Here is a 19860-nt window from a genome sequence, read left to right as displayed (position 1 = left end):
ATGTAGTGTCCTTCTTTGTCTCTTCTAGTAGTCTTTATTTTAAAGTCTATTTTGTCTGATATGAGAATTGCTACTCCAGCTTTCTTTTGGTTTCCATTTGCATGGACTATCTTTTTCCATCCCCTTACTTTCAGTCTGTATGTGTCTCTAGGTCTGAAGTGGGTCTCTTGTAGACAGCATATATATGGGTCTTGTTTTTGTATCCATTCAGCCAATCTGTGTCTTTTGGTGGGAGCATTTAGTCCATTTACATTTAAGGTAATTATCGATATGTATGTTCCTATTCCCATTTTCTTAATTGTTTTGGGTTCGTTATTGTAGGTCTTCTCCTTCTGTTGTGTTTCTTGCCTAGAGAAGTTCCTTTAGCATTTGTTGTAAAGCTGGTTTGGTGGTGCTGAACTCTCTCAGCTTTTGCTTGTCTGTAAACGTTTTAATTTCTCCATCAAATCTGAATGAGATCCTTGCTGGGTAATGTAATCTTGGTTGCAGGTTTTTCTCCTTCATCACTTTAATTATGTCCTGCCACTCCCTTCTGGCTTGTAGAGTTTCTGCTGAGAGATCAGCTGTTATCCTGATGGGGATTCCCTTGTGTGTTATTTGTTGTTTTTGCCTTGCTGCTTTTAATATGATTTCTTTGTGTTTAATTTTTGACAGTTTGATTAGTATGTGTCTTGGCGTATTTCTCCTTGGATTTATTCTGTATGGGACTCTCTGTGCCTCCTGGACTTGATTAACTATTTCCTTTCCCATATTAGGGAAGTTTTCAACTATAATCTCTTCAAATATTTTCTCAGTCCCTTTTTCTCTTCTTCTTCTGGAACCCCTATAATTCGAATGTTGGTGCGTTTAATGTTGTCCCAGAGGTCTCTGAGACTGTCCTCTGTTCTTTTCATTCTTTTTTCTTTATTTTGCTCTGCAGCAGTTATTTCCACTATTTTATCTTCCACCTCACTTATCCGTTCTTCTGCCTCAGTTATTCTGCTATTGATCCCATCTAGAGTATTTTTTATTTCATGTATTGTGTTTTTAATCGATGCTTGATTCATCTTTAGTTCTTCTAGGTCCTTGTTAACTGTTTCTTGCATTTTGTCTATTCTATTTCCAAGATTTTGGATCTGGGAAATAGAATCTTGGATCATCTTTACCATCATTATTCTGAATTATTTTTCAGGTAGACTGCCTATTACCTCTTCATTTGTTAGGTCTGGTGGGTTTTTATCTTGCTCCTTCTCCTGCTGTGTGTTTTTCTGTCTTCTCATTTTGCTTATGTTACTGTGTTTGGGGTCTCCTTTTTGCAGGCTGCAGGTTCGTAGTTCCCGTTGTTTTTGGTGTCTGTCCCCAGTGGCTAAGGTTGGTTTAGTGGGTTGTGTAGGCTTCCTGGTGGAGGGGACTAGTGCCTGTGTTCTGGTGGGTGAGGCTGGATCTTGTCTTTTTGGTGGGCAGGTCCACGTCTGGTGGTGTGTTTTGGGGTGTCTGCGGACTTTTTATGATTTTAGGCAGCCTCTCTGCTAATGGGTGGCGTTGTGTTCCTGTCTTGCTAGTTGTTTGGCATAGGGTGTCCAGCACTGTAGCTTGCTGGTCGTTGAGTGAAGCTGGGTGCTGGTGTTGAGATGGAGATCTCTGGAAGATTTTCGCCGTTTGATATTATGTGGAGCTGGGAGGTCTCTTGTGGACCAGTGTCCTGAAGTTGGCTCTCCCACCTCAGAGGCACAGCACTGACTCCTGGCTCCTCAATTTGGGATGATTTGTTGTCCATTCATGTATTACACAGATGCAGGGTACATCAAGTTGATTGTGGAGCTTTAATCCGCTGCTTCTGAGGCTGCTGGGAGAGGTTTCCCTTTCTCTTCTTTGTTCTCACAGCTCCTGGGTCTCAGCTTTGGATTTGGCCCTGCCTCTGCGTGTAGGTCGCCAGAGGGCATCTGTTCTTCGCTCAGACAGGACAGGGTTAAAGGAGCAGCCTCTTCGGGGACTCTGGCTCACTCAGGCTGGGCGGGAGGGAGGGACAAGGAGTGCGGGGCGAGCCTGCAGCGGCAGAGGCCGGCGTGACGTTGCACCAGCTCGAGGCGCGCCGTTCGTTCTCCCAGGGAAGCCGCCCCTGGATCCCGGGATCCTGGCAGTGGCGGGCTGCACAGGCTCCCGGAAGGGCGGTGTGGACAGTGACCTGTGCTCGCACACAGGCTTCTTGGCGGCGGCAGCAGCAGCCCCAGCGTCCCACGCCCGTCACTAGGCTCCGCGCTTTCAGTCGTGACTCGCGCCCGTCTGTGGACCCCCTTTAAGCAGCGCTCTTAATCCCCTCTCCTCGCGCACCAGGAAACCAAGAGGGAAGAAAAAGTCTCCTGACTCTTCGGCAGCTCCAGAGTTTTCCCGGACTCCCTCCCGGCTAGCTGTGGCACATTAGCCCCCTTCAGGCTGAGTTCTCGCCGCCAGCCCCAGTCCTCTCCCTGCGCTCTGACCGAAGCCCGAGCCTCAGCTCCAGCGCCGCCCGCCCTGGCGGGGGAGCAGACAAGCCTCTCGGGCTGGTGAGTGCCGCTCGGCACCGCTCCTCTGTGCGGGAATCTCTCTGCTTTGCCCTACCCAGGTATGTGGGGAGTTTCTTGCCTTTTGGGAGGTCTGGGGTCTTCTGCCAGCGTTCAGTAGGTGTTCTGTAGGAGTTGTTCCACGTGTAGCTGTATTTCTGGTGTATCCGTGGGGAGGACGGTGATCTCCGCGTCTTACTCTTCCGCCATCTTACCTGGAAGTCCTGTCACATTGGTTTTTGCTTTAATTTTGAGTAATTATGTTCATGTATTATTTATAATTATTTAATTATATAATTACTATAATTATGTATAATTATTTTCTTTGAGCTTATATTGCTAATCTTTGTCTAGTTTCTTAAATACTCAATTCATTTATTTTCAAATTTTATTATTTTCTTTAAAAAAATTTTTGTTTGCGTTGGGTCTTTGTTGCTGCGCACGGGCTTTCTGTAGTTGCAGTGAGTGGGGCTACTCTTCATTGCGGTGAATGGGCGTCTCATTGCAGTGGCATCTCTTGTTGTGGAGCACGGGCTCTTGGTGCATGGGCTTCAGTCGTTGCAGCATGCGGGCTCAGTAGTTGTGGCTTGCGGGTTTAGTTGCTCCAGGGCATATGGGATCTTCCTGGACCAGAGATTGAACCCATGTCCCCTGCATTTGGCAGGCAGATTCTTAACCACTGAGCCACCAGGGAAGTCCCTTATTTTCTTGTAAATGTATATAAACCAACACTTTTCTGAGTACAGTCTGAAGTTTTAATAAATAATGCTTACATTGTCATTCCTTTCCAAATAATTTGAAATTTATTTATTTTTCCCCAACATTTTATTATGAGTGTTTCCAAATATACACAAAGTTGAAAGAATTTTACAGTGAATGCCCCAAAGCCCATCTTCTAGTTATGATTCTACCATTCACATTTTATTATTCTTGCTTTATCACGTCTATACATCCTTCCTCCATTAATCCATCTTACCTTTTTTGAGACTTTAAAAGTAAATTGTAGGCATCATAATTTTTAGTTTACAATTTGTTATTTCCTTTTGTTGTTGTTATTATTATTTGTTATTTCCTTTTTAACCCTAGTTATTTAATAGGGTGTTGTTTTTAACATCTTTATTGGAGTATAATTTCTTTACAATGGTGTGTTAATTTCTGCTTTATAACAAAGTGAATCAGTTATACATATACATATGTCCCCATATCTCTTCCTTCTTGCGTCTCCCTCCCTCCCACCCTCCCTATCCCACCCCTCTAGGTGGTCACAAAGCACCAAGCTGATCTCCCTGTGCTATGCAGCTGCTTCCCACTAGCTATCTATTTTACATTTGGTAGTGTATATATGTCCATGCCAGTCTCTCACTTTGTCCCAGCTTACCCTTCCCCCTCCCCTTATTAATAGGGTGTTTTTAAAATGTCCAAGTAGTTAAGGTTGGAGAGAAAAGAGTGTAGGCTGTCTTTCTGTTGCTCACAGCAATGCTTTGACCTTTACACTCTTACTGTGTTCCATTATGGTCTAGGAATGTGAAATATAAGATTTATGCTTATTGGAATTTGTAGAGCTCTTACTTGGGATTCATATATGCTCACAGTATATGACTATTTCATGGGTATTTTAAAAGAATGTTTTCTCTGTTAGGTACAAAGTTGTGGAATTGTCTGTTAGTCTAGCTGTCAAATTCTTCATATTGTTATTTATTTTGGTCTACCTGAGCTATTAATTTCAGAGAGGTGTGATAGTCTCCTAAGATGCTTGTGGATCTGTCAATTTCTTACATTTCTAATTTTTTGCTTTATATATTCCAAAAATATGTTATTAGAATATAAAAGTTTATAACTGTAATATCTTCTTAATAAAGCTTGCCTTTTATCAGTTTAAAATATCCCTTTTTGTCTCATTTAATTATTCTTGGCTTGAGTTCTGTTTTGCCAGATATTAATTGCCAAACCTGCTTTCTTTTTCCTTTGATTATATTAACTGTGGTTTTTATAAATAGCTCATAGTTGGATTAAAAAAATCTGAGAGGTTTTTTTTTGATAGAGGAATTTGATAGAGGAATCCAGTTAATTTTATTGTGATTTTTCATTTGTTTATACTTAGTGTTTCCATATTATTTTATGTTCCCTGCTTTTCAAGCTTTCTAGTTGTTGCTCTCCTTTTTAAAATTATTATTTTATTTTATTTATTATTTTTTTGGCTGTGCTGGGTCTTCATTGTGGCACGTGGGTTCTTCTTTGTTGTGTCATGTGGGCTTCTCTAGTTGTGGCGTGTGAGGTACAGAGTTCACGGGCTCAGTAGTTGTGGTGCGCAGGTTTATTTGCCCCGCGGCATGTGGGATCTTAGTCCCCCAACCGGGGATCGAACCTGCGTCCCCTGCATTGGAAGGCAGATTCTCATCCAATAGTGGAATTGATAGAATTTTTATTTCTTGATTTCCAGCTTTCTAGTGCAAACTTCAATTATTTGCTTACCACTTTCCTGGTTTTGTAATATCTGCATGCCACCTGTATTACTACTATTTTCTAGTTAGTTATTCACCTGAACAACGATATCAATTTATTTTCAGTTAAGATAATATTATTGCTATAAAAGGAAAGCCAGTATCATTTGCTGTAAATAGAAATTAATGTAAATAGAAGTGAAAGAAATATCAGATGATGTTATTACATTTCAGCCAGCTCCTCTTGCCTGCCTGGAGCCTGTTCTCTTTTTTTTTGATTAAAAGAAAACGAAAGTGTTAAGATTTAGAAAGATGTTAAAGACATGATTGCAGCAAACAGACAGGCTCTAAGTTAATCAGAATCATGGATTGTGATTGATTTTTTTAAAAATCATGTTTATGTACCATCTAAAGGCTCCTCTTGATGTCTTATTCTTGAGGTACATGCTTCAGGAGTTTGTCATACATTCTTTTCCTGCAGTGGTAACCCTTAAACATTTAACTTTGTTCTTTCTATTAAATCTGATCAATATCTCTATCTATTTGCCTTTATTAAGGCAAAGCTTTTACTTACCTCTTCTTTTCCTCTCCTACATCCCATGTTGAAATCATTCATTATATATTTCTATTTTATAGATGATAGAACTGAGGCTTTGGAGAGCTGAGTAAACTTGTTTGAGTGCCAAAGTTGGGAGTTGAGCCTAGGCAATCTGCCTTCAGAGCCTGTGCTCTTTCCACTAGACTATACTGCCTAATTTGGGATTTAGTTCCAGATTATGATTTATTACTAAAAACTTATGACATATAGCTTAAATATACATTTTACTATTTCTTATTCATATCTTTCATTTTATTTTGCTAAAGTCTATCCTTGAGGGACTTCCCTGGTGGTGCAGCGGATAAGACTCCATGCTCCCAATGCAGGGGGCCCAGGTTTGATCCCTGGTCAGGGAACTAGATCCCACATGCATGCTGCAACTAAGAGTTCACATGCCACAACTAAGGAGCCGGTGAGCTGCAACTAAGGAGGTGGCGAGCCTCAACTAAAGAGCCCGCAAGCCGCAACTAAGACCCGGAGCAACCAAATAAATTATTTAAATAAATATATTAAAAAAATAAAGTATAGGGCCTCCCTGGTGGCGCAAGTGGTTGAGAGTCCGCCTGCCGATGCAGGGGATACGGGTTCGTGCCCCGGTCTGGGAGGATCCCATATGCCGCGGAGCGGCTGGGCCCATGAGCCATGGCCGCTGAGCCTGCGCGTCCGGAGCCTGCGCGTCCGGAGCCTGTGCTCCGCAACGGGGGAGGCCACAACAGTGAGAGGCCCGCATACCGCAAAAAAAAAAAAAAAAAAAAAAAAGTATATCCTTGACTAACTCTTTCAGAAAGACCAGGTATATTTTTTTCTTCCCCTCACATTTGAATGTGAGGCTGGCTAGGAATAGAATCTTAGATTCACATTTATTGTCTTTTAGAATTTTGAAAACATTGTACCCTTCTCGACTATTATTTAGTGTTGGCAATCAAAGAGATTCCTGATGCCATTCCTATCCTTCAGAATTTCTACCTACCCTTTATTCCTTTCCTCTTCACTGCAACTTCTCTTATCCAGACACGTGGAAGGCCATTTTCCCCCGTTTTATTTATTTATTTTATTTTAAAAAATATTTAAATATTTATTTATTTTGCGACATGTGGGATCTTTGTTGCAGCATGCGGGATCTTTAGTTGTGGCATGTGGACTTCTTAGTTACAGCATGTGGACTCTTAGTTGCAGCATGCAAACTCTTAGTTGCGGCATGCATGTGGGATCTAGTTCCTTGACCAAGGATCAAACCCAGGCCCCCTGCATTGGGAGTGTAGAGTCTTACCCACTGGACCACCAGGGAAGTCCCCACACCTGTTTTAAAATTGATAATAACACACACAAAGTACACAAATATTAAGTATATAGTTTGATGAATATGGTTAAGCACCCCTGTAACCACCATCCAGACAGAAACATAGAACACATTTACAGCATCCCCGAAGTCTCCCTCCTGCCTCATTCCCAATCAATAAACTAACCCTCCCCCCAAAAGTAACCATCATTCTGACTTCTATCACTATAGAAAAGTTGTGCTTGTTCTTCAACCTTATATAAATGATTTCATACAGTATATACTGTTTTGTGTCTGGTAGAGCCATATTTTAATGTTTTTTTCCAAGTAGAAACTTGAGGAGAAGCTAGAGTTCTGGATGGAGAAATTTGATAAGGACACAGAAATGAAACAGAATGAACTAAATGCTCTCAAAGCTGCTAAGGCCAGAGACTTAGCACACCTTCAAGAACTTGCAAAGACGGTAAGGAAGCAGAGACTAAATACTGTAAGGCAGAGCACTGAGGAATGGGTGGTAGCTAAGCAACAGTAGCTGGGGGATACTATTTCTGGTCACAACGTGGTATGCATGTAAACCACTAGGATTCTTTCTTGATGATGATGATGATGATGACATCCTCATTGATGGGAATAATAATAGCAGCAGCCGACACTTTATATTGCTTAATCTGTCCCGGGCACTTTTCTAGTATTTTACATATATAACTTATTTAACCCTCCCCAACTCCTTGAGCTAGATACTGTTTTTATTTCTGCTTTATGACCTCTGAAGATAATTTATAAATGATGATTTATAAAAAGCTTCTGATTATGGTTTCATCATTGAATAAATGTAGAACTCAAATTTCTCTTTTAAAAGATGGCTGCTATTTGTAGGTATACATTCTATTAGTTTTTTAAAATTAATTATTTTGATGTCATTAGCCACACATCAAGTTAGTATTTCATTTTTTTTTAAAGAAGAGGGCATTTTTTAAAATTAATTAATTAATTTTTTTTTGTTACATTGGTCTTCGTTGCTGCGTGTGGGCATTCTCTAGTTGCGGCGAGCAGGGGCCACTCTTCGTTGTGGTGCATGGGTTTCTCATTGCGGTGGCTTCTCTTGTTGCGGAGCACGGGCTCTAGGCACACGGGCTTCAGTAGTTGTGGCACACGGGCTTCAGTAGTTGTGGCTCATGGGCTCTAGAGTGCAGGCTCAGTAGTTGTGGCGCACGGGCTTAGTTGCTCCGCAGCATGTGGGATCTTCCCCGACCAGGGCTCGAACCTGTGTCCCCTGCATTGGCAGGTGGATTCTTAATAATTGTGCCACCAGGGAAGTCCTGGCATGGTTCATTTTAAAGTTTTATATTAAAAATGCAGGGCTGGGGAATTCCCTGGTGGCCTAGTGGTTAGAATTCCAGGCTTTCACTGCCATGGCTGGGGTTCAATCCCTGGTTGGGAAACTGAGATCCCACAAGTTATGTGGTGCAGACAAAAAAAAAAAAAACCCACAAAAAACCTGGGCTGGCTGGGCCACAGCTTAGTGAGCAAGTCCTGTAACATATGATTGATGTCTACTTTTGCAGATAAGGGAATATGAACAAGTCATAATTGAAGATCGTATAAAAAAGGAGAAGACCCGGAAGAAGATAGAACAGGATCACTTGGAATTAAAGAGCATCATAAAGGTAGAAAACGGGCATCTTGGTAATTGGCATCTTGGGGCTTTTTCAGTTCTGTAGCTGGCCAAACACTGAGGAATGCAGAGCATCTCTCGTTTATTATCACACGTGGAACAGGAAATCTGTGAGGAAGCATGGCCTAATAATTGGACTTTGCCAACACACGGTCCGTGGTGCAGGGAGACAGTTAAGAGAAAAGGACATGCCCCCAATTTTTAATCCAGGAAGGAAGAGGTGGTTAGCAGTGGAAGCAAAACCTAGAACTTGTGCCCAGAGGTCAAACTTATGAATACTATTTCTAACCAAAACAGCTCTTAAAGGAATTCTTTTTAATATACTACTACTTCTTAAAATCCTATTTATAAGTCAGTCCAGGCTATCTGCTAGGTTCAGATAAAGAGCTGTTTTCAAAAAAGATGAAGGTGATTAAGTAGCAGTTCAGAAAAAAAGAGAGAGAGTTTTATATGAATTTGTGTATATTAGTGATGATGAAACTGGCAAGTCAGATTCTGGGAAATATTTTCAAGCAAGAATAACATCAGCTGGACAAAAACTGTAGTTTTGACAATTGCCCTTCTCTCTGAAAGAAGAGTATCTGCTGAGACCCTACAGTGTGCAAGCTGTGGTTTGGGATGTATATTAGTGGGTGCATTAAGGCAGTAAACTTTGAAGTACATTCAGGACCAGGTATTTAAACCCAAACTTGAGCTTTCCATTAGGAGTCAGATGTATAGTTAGCAAGTATTTATTGAGCTTCTCTGGTGTTTTCTATTTGTCAGGATTCCTCAATTTAGAGCAAAACTGTAAGAGGCAGCTGAAGACCACTTTTGTTTTCTTTTCATTAGTGGATTTGCTCCCAGTCTTTGGAGCTTAATCTGATTTGAAAGTAGACCAGACTGTATTTAGAACAGTTGTGTCTAATGACTAAGATATTCAAGGGAGCTAACTAAATCCTTTTTGAAGGGGAGTTTTGATCCTTTCATCAATCATTAGAGATTGAAATGCACCAGGAAACCTACTGAAATCACTAGATTATCTGCACATTTTTGACTGAGTTCTTGCTTTTGCCTGTGGTCCAGGTAACTAGCATCCCTTTTGGATCAAATGGTTGTTAGATTTAGGGAACTTGGATGTTCATAAAGAGCAGCAGTACAAGGGACTCAGGTTTCTAAGTGTAAGGGAAAGATAGGCCTAATCAGATCCCTTTTCTTTATTTTTACTCCTTGAAAACTTTAGAGTCCAGAACTTAAGCTCTGGGTCCTGCACAACAGGCAAGCATTGTTCAAGGATAGCATGCTTGGCCACTTCTGTGTCTCAGAGACCATCTTCACAGAAGTTAGTTTATGAAAAAACAATCGCCTTATGTAGAAAGAATGCAGTTTGTCAGGCATACTACAAACTGTACCCGCTTCCCTGTCCTCTTCCAGCTCCAGGCCTGGTGGCGAGGCACTGTGGTGCGGAAGGAAATTGGTGGTTTCAAAATGCCCAAGAAGGACAAAGATGACGGCAAGGATTCAAAAGGTAAAGGTAAAGGCAAAGACAAGGACAAGCGGAGAGGCAAGAAGTGACCAAGTTATCTTCTGTCTTTTCTGCTGGTGTTTTGGAGGTGGGAAGGAGGACCTGAAGAGAGTAAGAAACATCTTTTACCATCACAGATAACTCATCTACAGGTTGTTTCCTATTTGGACATTCCCAGGTAAGGCCTGGTTATACTAGGTCACCTTGACTGTTATACTAGTTTTCAAACCCTGAATTAGGATTATACTGTGGATTCAGAGCTTCTTCATAATTTGAAAAAAAAATTCCTGGGAAGAAATATTTCTAGGAGTCTTGTGAAGATTCCTCTTGCTCTTTCTCACCAGAAAAAAAAGTACATAATCCTAGTTATAGTAATACATTAAAACTTCAGTAATTCCTGTAATGTCTCTGATTCTGACTTTATTCAAGTTGCCTATAGTGAAAAATGGCACTTAGGAGCAAAGAGTGTCATATATGACACCCTTTTTTTTTGGCATCTCATTTATTTTTTATACAGCAGGTTCTTATTACTTATCTATTATATATATATTACTGTATACATGTCAATCCCAATCTCCCAATTCATCACACCACCACCCCCTGCCACTTTCCCCCCTTGGTGTCCATACATTTGTTCTCTACATCTGTGTCTCTATTTCTGCCCTGCAAACCGGTTCATCTGTACCATTTTTTTAGGTTCCACATATATGCATTAATATACAATATTCATTTTCCTCTTTCTTTTTTTTTTTTTTTTTTTAGATGTTGGGGGTAGGAGTTTATTAATTTAATTTATTTATTTTTGCTGTGTTGCATCTTTGTTTCTGTGCGAGGGCTTTCTCTAGTTGTGGCAAGCGGGGGCCAATCTTCATCGCGGTGCGCAGGCCTCTCACTATGGCGGCCTCTTGTTGCAGAGCACAGGCTCCAGACGCGCAGGCTCAGTAGTTGTGGCTCACGGGCCCAGCCACTCCGTGGCATGCGGGACCCTCCCAGACCAAGGCTCGAACCCGTGTCCCCTGCATTAGCAGGCAGACTCCCAACCACTGTGCCACCAGGGAAGCCCCATTTTTCTCTTTCTGACTGCACTCTGTATGACAGTCTCTAGGTCCATCCACGTCTCTACAAATGACCCAATTTCATTTCTTTTTATGGCTGAGTAATATTCCATTGTATATATGTACCACATCTTCTTTATCCATTTGTCTGTCGATGGGCATTTAGGTTGCTTCCGTGTCCTGGCTATTGTAAGTAGTGCTGCAGTGAACACTGGGGTGCATGTGTCTTTTTGAAATATGGTTTTCTCTGGGTATATGCCCAGTAGTGGGATTTCTGGGTCATATGGTGATTCTATTTTTAGTTTTTTAAGGAATCTCCATCCTGTTCTCCATAGTGGCTGTATCAATTTACATTCCCACCAACAGTGCAAGAGGGTTCCCTTTTCTCCACACTCTCTCGAGCACTTGTTGTCTGTAGATTTTCTGATGATGCCCATTGTAACCAGTGTGAGATGATACCTCATTGTAGTTTTGATTTGCATTTCTCTAATAATCAGTGACGTTGGGCAGCTTTTCATGTGTTTGTTGGCAATCTGTATATCTTCTTTGGAGAAATGTCTATTTAGGTCTTCTGCCCATTTTTAAATTTAAAAAAAATTTTTTTTTTTTTGCGGTACGCGGGCCTCTCACTGTTGTGGCCTCTCCCGTTGCGGAGCACAGGCTCCGGATGCGCAGGCTCAGTGGCCATGGCTCATAGGCCCAGCCGCTCCATGGCATGTGGGATCTTCCCAGACCGGAGCACAAACCCGTGTCCCCTGCGTTGGCAGGCGGACTCTCAACCACTGTGCCACTAGGGAAGCCCCTGTTTTTTTAATATTGAGCTGCATGAGCTATTTATACATTTTGGAGATTAATCCTTTGTCCGTTGATTCATTTGCGATTATTTTCTCCCATTCTGAGGGTTATCTTTTCTTCTTGTTTATAGTTTCCTTTGCTGTGCAAAAGCTTTTAAGTTTCATTAGGTCCCATTTGTTTATTTGTTTTTATTTCCGTTACTCTAGGAGGTAGGTCAAAAAAGATCTTGCTGTGATTTATGTCAAAGAGTGTTCTTCCTGTGTTTACCTCTAAGAGTTTTATAGTGTCTGGCCTTACATTTAGGTCTTTAATCCATTTTGAGTCTATTTTTGTGTATGGTGTTAGGGAGTGTACTAATTTCATTCTTTTATATGTAGCTGTCCAGTTTTCCCAGCACCACTTATAGAAGAGACTGTCTTTTCTCAATTGTATATCCTTGCCTCCTTTGTCAGAGATTAGGTGACCATAGGTGTGTGGGTTTATCTCTGGGCTATCCTGTTCCATTGATCTGTATTTCTGTTTTTGTGCCAGTACCATATGGTCTTAATTACTGTAACTTTGTAGTATAGCCCAAAGTCAGGGAGTCTGATTCCTCCAGCTCCATTTTTTTCCCTCAAGATTGCTTTAGCTATTCGGGTTTTTTTGTGTCTCCATACAAATTTTAAGATTTTTGTTCTAGTTCTGTAAAAAATGCCATTGGTAATTTAATAGGGATTGCATTGAACCTGTAGATTGCTTTGGGTAGTATAGTCATTTTCACAATATTGATTCTTCCAATCCAAGAACATGGTATATCTCTGTACCTGTTTGTGTCATCTTTGATTTCTTTCATCAGTGTCTTATAGTTTTCTGAGTATAGGTCTTTTACCTCCTTAGGTAGGTTTATTCCTAGATATTTTATTCTTTTTGTTGTAATGGTGAATGGGATTGTTTCCTTACTTTCTCTTTCTGATCTTTCATTGTTAGTGTATAGGAATGAAAGAGATTTCTGTACATTAATTTTGTATCCTGCAACTTTACCAAATTCAGTGATTAGCTCTAGTAGTTTTCTAGTGGCATCTTTAGGATTCTCTATGTATGGTTTCACGTCATCTGCAAACAGTGACAGTTTTACTTCTTCTTTTCCGACTTGGATTCCTTTTATTTCTTTTTCTTCTCTGATTACGTGGCTAAAACTTCCAAAAACTATGTTGAATAATAGTGGTGAGAGTGGGCAACCTTGTCTTGTTCCTGATCTTAGCAGAAATTGTTTCAGTTTTTCACCATTGAGAATGATGTTTGCTGTGGGTTTGTTGTATATGGCCTTTATTATGTTGAGGTAGGTTCCCTCTATGCCCACTTTTTGGATAGCTTTTATCATAAATGGGTGTTGAATTTTGTCAAAAGCTTTTTCTGCATCTGTTGAGATGATCATATGGTTTTTGTTCTTCAATTTGTTAATATGGTGTATCACATTGATTGATTTGTGTATATTGAAGAATCCTTGCATCACTGGGATAAATCCCAGTTGATCATGGTGTATGATCCTTTTAATGTGTTGCTGGATTCTGTTTGCTAGTATTTGTTGAGGATTTTTGTATCTATACTCAGTGATATTGGTTTGTAATTTTCTTTTTTTGTAGTATCTTTGTCTGGTCTTGGTATCAGGGTGATGGTGGCTCACAGAATGAGTTTAGGAGTGTTCCTTCCTCTGCAATTTTTTGGAAGATGGGTGTTAGCTCTTTTCTAAATCTTTGATAGAATTCACCTGCGAAGCCATCTGGTCCTGGACTTCTGTTTGTTGGAGGATTTTTAATCAGAGTTTCAATTTCATTACTTGTGATTGGTCTGTTTATATTTTCTATTTCTTCCTGGTTCAGTCTTGGAAGGTTATACCATTCTAAGAATTTGTCCACTTTTTTCCAGGTTGTCTATTTTTTTGGCATAGAGTTGCTTGTAGTAGTCTCTTATAATGCTTTGTATTTCTGCGGTGTCTGTTGTAACTTCTCCTTTTTAATTTCTAATTTTTATTGATTTGAGTCCTCTCCCTCTTTTTCTTGATGAGTCTGGCTAGAGGTTTTTCAATTTTGTTTATCTTCTCAAAGAACCAGCTTTTAGTTTCATTGACCTTTGCTATTGTTTTGTTTCTATTTCATTTATTTCTGCTCTGATCTTTATGATTTCTTTCCTTCTACTTACTTTGGGTTTTGTTTGTTCTTCTTTCTCTAGTTCCTTTAGGTGTAAGGTTAGATTGTTTGAGATTTTTCTTGTTTCTTGAGGTAGGATTGTATTACTATAAACTTCCCTCTTATAACTGCTTTTGCTGCATCCCATAGGTTTTGGATTGTCATGTTTTTTTTGTCATTTGCCTCTAGGTTTTTTTTTTTTCTTTCAAAACCAGAACATTTATTGCGTGACTAATAATTGAAATCCTTAAGATGAACTGGATGCTGCAACAACTGCCCTCTTGGGTTTAGGTGTTGTTCCTTCACGGAATCCATGCCTGAATCTGCGGTATACAATTTTTAGGTGCCTCATTCGACCAGTCCCGGTGGTATTTCGTCTTTTAGCTTTAGCACTCCAGTTATACTTCCTCTTCCGCTTGGCAGGTAGCCACATTTACCACAGGTCGACTTCTGAAGGTGGTAGGCCTTAGAGCCACAGCGGCGGCACGTGTGCGTCTTACTCTGACGCTTCCCAAAAGAGAACGTTCCCTTCATCATCTCGCTTCTGCCACCGAGACCAAAGAGCTCTAGGTATTTTTTTATTTCCTCTGATTTCTTCAGTGATCTCTTGGTTATTTAGTAATGTATTGTTTAGCCTCCATGTGTTTGTGTTTTTATGGTTTTTTCCCTGTAATTCATTTCTAATCTCATAGCGTTGTGGTCGGAAAAGATGCTTGATATGATTTCAGTTTTCTTAAATTCACCGAGGCTTGATTTGTGACCCAAGGTGTGATCTATCCTGGAGAATGTTCTGTGTGCACTTGAGAAAAAAGTGTAATCTGCTGTTTTTGGATGGAATGTCCTATAAATATCAATTAAATCTCTCTGGTCTATTGTGTCATTTAAAGCTTGTGTTTCCTTATTAATTTTCTGTGTGGATGATCTGTCCATTGGTGTAAGTAAAGTGTTAATGTCCCCCACTGTTACTGTGTTACTGCTGATTTCCTCTTTTATAGCTGTTAGCAGTTGCCTTATGTATTGAGGTGCTCCTACGTTGGGTGCATATATATTTATAATTGCTGTATCTTCTTCTTGGATTGATCTCTTGATCATTATGTAGTGTCCCTCCTTGTCTTTTGTAACATTCTTTATTTTAAAGTCTGTTTTATCTGATACGAGTATTGCTACTCCAGCTTTCTTTTGATATCCATTTGCATGGAATATCTTTTTCCATCCCCTCGCTTTCAGTCTGTATGTGTCCCTTGGTCTGAAGTGGGTCTCTTGTAGACAGCATATATATGGGTCTTGTTTCTGTATCCATTCAGTGAGCCTGTGTCTTTTAGTTGGAGCATTTAATCCATTCATGTGTAAGGTAATTATCATTTATGTTCCTATTACCATTTTCTTCATTGCTATGGGTTTGTTTTTGGTAGGACCTTTTCTTCTCTTGTGTTTCCCACTTAGAGAAGTTCCTTTATCATTTGTTGTAGAGCTGGTTTGGTGGTGCTGAATTCTCTTAGATTTTGCTTGTATGTAAAGCTTTTGCTTTCTCCATCAAATCTGAATGAGATCCTTGCCAGGTAGAGTGATCTTGGTTTTAAGTTCTTCCCTTTCATCACTTTAAGTATATCGTGCCACTCCTTCTGGCTTGTAGTTTCTGCTGAGACATCACCTGTTAACTTTATGGGAGTTCCCTTGTATGTTTTTTTTCCCCTTGGTGCTTTTAATAATTTTTATCAATTTGATTACTATATGTCCCGGCATGTTTCTCCTTGGGTTTATGCTGCCTGGGACTCTCTGCACTTCCTGGACTTGGGTGGCTATTTCATTTCCCGTGTTAGGGAAGTTTTTGACTATAACGTCTTCAAATATTTTCTTGGGTCCCTTCTCTTTTCTTTCTGGGACTTTTATAATGTGAATTTTGGTGTGTTTAATGTTGTCCCAGAGGTCTCTTAGGCTGTCTTCATTTCTTTTCATTCTTTTTTTCTTTATTCTGTTCCATGGCAGTGAATTCCACCATCCTGTTTTCCAGGGCACTTATCCATTCTTCTGCCTCAGTTATTCTGCTATTGATTCCTTCTAGTGTAATAAATGACACTCTTATGAGCAAAAGTGGTGTTCAGTAGGAACTACAAGATGATGTTTATCAAGTGTCTAGAATAATACATACACAATAAAGTTTTAATGAAGGTTGGTTCCTGCCTGCCTTTTAAATTTATTATCACTTTACTGTTTTTATGGGGGGGTGTCACATAGAACATGTATCTTATTATAAGCTGCTTCAGCTCCTTTTCTGGGAAATAGGTAAGGATATAAATGATAAATACAAGACAGAAATGAGATGTCAGGATATACAGCTCACACACAGGAAAGACAGGGGACACAGGTCAGTGGGGAGATGAGTTTGGAGATATTGCTGAGACGTGAGACAGTAGGGCCTATACCTGCTTTGCTTACTCAGTAACTCTCACCTTATGGGGTATTAAGACTAAAAGAGGCAAAGCATGTGAAAATACCTAATCTGTGACTGGATATAAGGCTGATTGATTGTCATTCTCTCTCTCTCCTGCTAACAGAGAATGAGCCCATTGGGTCATTCTTGCCTTGCTTGATTGATCAGAATAGAATGTCTTGGAATGCTAAAGCTCTCCCTATAGCATAGTTGGTAATTTCTGAGAAAAGTCTTTCAAATGGGTCACATATATTTCAAAATTAAGCCTTATATCTAAATCCAAATACAGGACACTACTGATATGTATACTTCCTTAAAAAAGTATATTTTGATCTCAAGGGACCATTATGAGGACCCAGTTTCTACTGATGTTCCATCAAAGAATTTACCCTTTTATTTTTGCCAAGGAAACCATGCTTTAGGTATGAACATTTTCAAATCAGCCTTTATTTCATGCTATTGAAGTGTTGTCTTTTATTTTAATGTCAATGTGTAAAGTGGCATACAGGCAATTTAAAATAACATACATGATACTGACATATTTATTCTTAGAACTTATGCATTATATTTACAGACATACAAATATAGGACAATGTTTTACAAAATCTTTTACTAATTACATGTTTACAACATTTTCAGAAATAAAATGAAATCTGCTGTAAACCACCTTACTGCAATATGTATATAAAAACGTTTCTGAATATCCATGTTCTCCTTCATTTCTATAACCATTTAAGCGCTTAGTTTTAAAAAGTTCATCATACTCGTCAGCGTAGTCATACATTAGTCACTGCTGTACTTTTATCAAGTAGAGAAATCAGACTCCTTGATTAGCTGTAAGGCTGTATTTTCAAAAGCTATTAAGGAAAGTGACCTACTACTACTAAGTGTCCTATTCTATTCTAGTCAAATACAAAGGCCCTTCCTCCCATGAGTTGTTTCCAGAGAAAATTGGTTTGGAGTGCTAAGCAAGTATGAGACTGAAAGCCCAGAAACCTGCTGACTTAAAATCTCCACCCTTAGCAGGGGCCCTGGTGGGCGGGCACTTAGCCTTTTCTTCATTCACTCTTCGGCGCTGGGAAGGTCACTGCTTCAGTAGGAAGTTCATAAATGGTCAGGTGGAATTGTAACAAAGTCATCTTCATCTTATGTTAGAGTCTAGCAAGGCTAAATATTAAATTTTCTTTCCAGTTAAAAAAAAAAGGTATATACAAAACACTGAGTACAAAAATTTTCCAACAAAAACATCATGACTTGTTTTGCATCTTGACATAGAAAAGACATTCAATATATTTTATATTTTTCTTTCATTATCAACCAAAACTGTAAACAAATATTTTCTAACTATTCAAATATAAATTTGAATTAGTCTGATAAAAATATATGAATAAGGTTTCATGCTATGTATAAAATTTGAAATACCTTGAAAATTCCAATTATTCCTATGGGAAAATTAGTCACAAATGTTCCAAATGTTGCATTATGTATGCTGACTGGGATTATCCCTTGCAACTATGTGACAAACAGTCCTGTCCTTTGCTGAGTTTCATTTCAAATGGCTGTCTATAATTTGGAGATTGTACTGAGGTTTAATGTTGACTAGAAGTAAAAATACCTAGAGTTTAAAAATATACACAGCTAAATTCTAAACAAGTCCTCTGACTGGTGGGTCTGTTTGGAACTGTAAATATAATGGGGTCTGGCTCTAAGCATTTAAAACACATTTTACTTTTGTTTCATAAGGACCCTGAAGGATTGGGCTTTGAGCTCAGATGTTTTGTGTTATATAAGTTTAAACCTGTGACAACAAGGAGAAAACATTATTTTGGCCAGATACTCAACATGATTTTATCCAGAGTTACTTTTAGATGCTGCTACATGATAAAACGAGAGAACATTATTCTTAAATGCATGGACTGGTAAAGAAACCCCAGAACAGTTAACAACAGGAAAGAACCTAGATAACTAGTATCTTCACTTACTCTATTTACTTGATTTACAAAGGCAGTGAATATCAGAAGATATCACTGACAACTAAAAGGGTCTCAAAAAATAGGGGAAGAAAGACCCAAGTGGCTTAGACTTGAATTAGGGCTCCTGGTTTTGTTTTGTCTGAGCCCTTGGGCCCTTTTACTGCACCCATAATTGAGTAAATAAGGCACTGGTTGGGGAGCTAGATGGCTAGATGAAAAGACAGCAAGCTGTTTTTAAAATGCCACAAGTGCTTTAACTCAGCTACGGAAATTGGCAGTTAGCTGAAAAAAATGTAAGAAGCTTGGCTTTTACTTTATTTTCATAATCTTCTGTTATTTGGGGAGCTGGAAGTGCATCTGCTGTGACTGGAAGGTGTTTGCAGGTCCAGGTATCCTGGGAGCAGCTTGCAGGGGAGAAGGGGTGAGCTCAGTGAAGTCAACACACAGGATGCAGAGTGCCACAAGCTACCAGCTTAAAGATCTGGACCCTGTGTGTAGAGTGCTTGATTATAATGTTTAGATAATAGTGGGATGATACATGGAACCATCCTCTAAGTGGTGGTGGACTGGAGCTGGGGGGAGGCCTAGGACACTGGCCTTAAATGCAACAGTATCTGTTTCATTGTTTTACTATGCAAAATCTAGACCTTCTACATTATTTTTATTTTACCTTGGACAGAACAGTCCAAGTAGTCATAATAGAGCTGAAAAACATGGTGAAGTCATTACTCCCCCCAAATTATACAAATATCTAGCTTGGAACAATGGTTTCCACTACATGAAACACCTGGAATGTTTGTTGAAATGCAGATACCCAGGCCTCACTCTAGACCAACCGAGTGAGAATCTGTACTTTAACAAATTCTCCAGGAGATTCTAATGAACAACCACGTTTAGAAACTAGTGGATTCCAGAGGGCTTGGAAATAGGGAAAGATAACAGCATGGCTGTGCCTTCAAGAGAGACAAATATCCTTCTGAGAAGATAGTCTTCAGTATGTGAAAAAGCCTACTCTCTAGAAAAGCACAGCCAGGTTAGGCTTCAGTGTTGGGTTCTCAATAATGACAGAATTAAGTTTCATTTGTGAAAACCAACCGTGTCTTCATAAACAATTCAATGCAAATGGATATAACCTCCCCTAAAATGGAGAAATGAAGCAAAATATTCCTGTTAGGAATCATGCAAACAGTCCCTTTTAAGAACATGTAAGCGCTTTGTTAAGCAGACGGCTCACAGCAGCAGTCACGCTGTCCTGTTTCGTTTTGGCCAGGCCAACGCCCACGGTGCTGGGAGTCCTTACACAGCAGATAACTGGTGCTGCTGCTGCTTGGGCGGGGCAAGTTCCAGGAGAGCCTGGACCGTCAGCGCAACCTGGCTCAAACCTTTCTCTTCTAAAATGTGGAGAGGCAAACATAATTGCTCCTG

The 19860-nt window shown here is 39.8% G+C and overlaps 2 protein-coding genes and 1 pseudogene across 7 annotated transcripts in view; 1 reads left to right on the top strand and 2 right to left on the bottom strand.

Annotated features, from left to right (window-relative positions):
- Positions 1-10348, top strand: part of IQCG (IQ motif containing G) — a 47955-nt gene extending 37607 nt beyond the window's left edge. For 4 of the 5 annotated variants that reach the window (XM_060099394.1, XM_060099396.1, XM_060099395.1 and 1 more), the window contains 3 exons: positions 7169-7300; positions 8403-8504; positions 9926-10348. In XM_060099394.1, the coding sequence (XP_059955377.1) occupies positions 7169-7300; positions 8403-8504; positions 9926-10066 (375 nt within the window). In that variant the 3' untranslated portion in view covers positions 10067-10348. The remainder of the gene's footprint in view (positions 1-7168; positions 7301-8402; positions 8505-9925) is intronic. The other variant, XM_060099397.1, reaches the window with a different exon arrangement.
- A 3880-nt stretch (positions 10349-14228) lies between these two features.
- Positions 14229-14568, bottom strand: LOC132491273 (large ribosomal subunit protein eL37-like; annotated as a pseudogene).
- A 2338-nt stretch (positions 14569-16906) lies between these two features.
- LRCH3 (leucine rich repeats and calponin homology domain containing 3) overlaps positions 16907-19860 on the bottom strand; it is a 128960-nt gene continuing 126006 nt past the window's right edge. For both annotated transcript variants that reach the window (XM_060099391.1, XM_060099393.1), the window contains one exon: positions 16907-19857. In XM_060099391.1, the coding sequence (XP_059955374.1) occupies positions 19732-19857 (126 nt within the window). In that variant the 3' untranslated portion in view covers positions 16907-19731. The remainder of the gene's footprint in view (positions 19858-19860) is intronic.

This window comes from Mesoplodon densirostris, chromosome 5, assembly GCF_025265405.1.
Source record: "Mesoplodon densirostris isolate mMesDen1 chromosome 5, mMesDen1 primary haplotype, whole genome shotgun sequence".
Lineage (NCBI taxonomy): Eukaryota > Metazoa > Chordata > Mammalia > Artiodactyla > Ziphiidae > Mesoplodon > Mesoplodon densirostris.
Note: the sequence above shows the minus strand (reverse complement) of the source record. Positions and strands in the feature narration are given on the sequence as shown.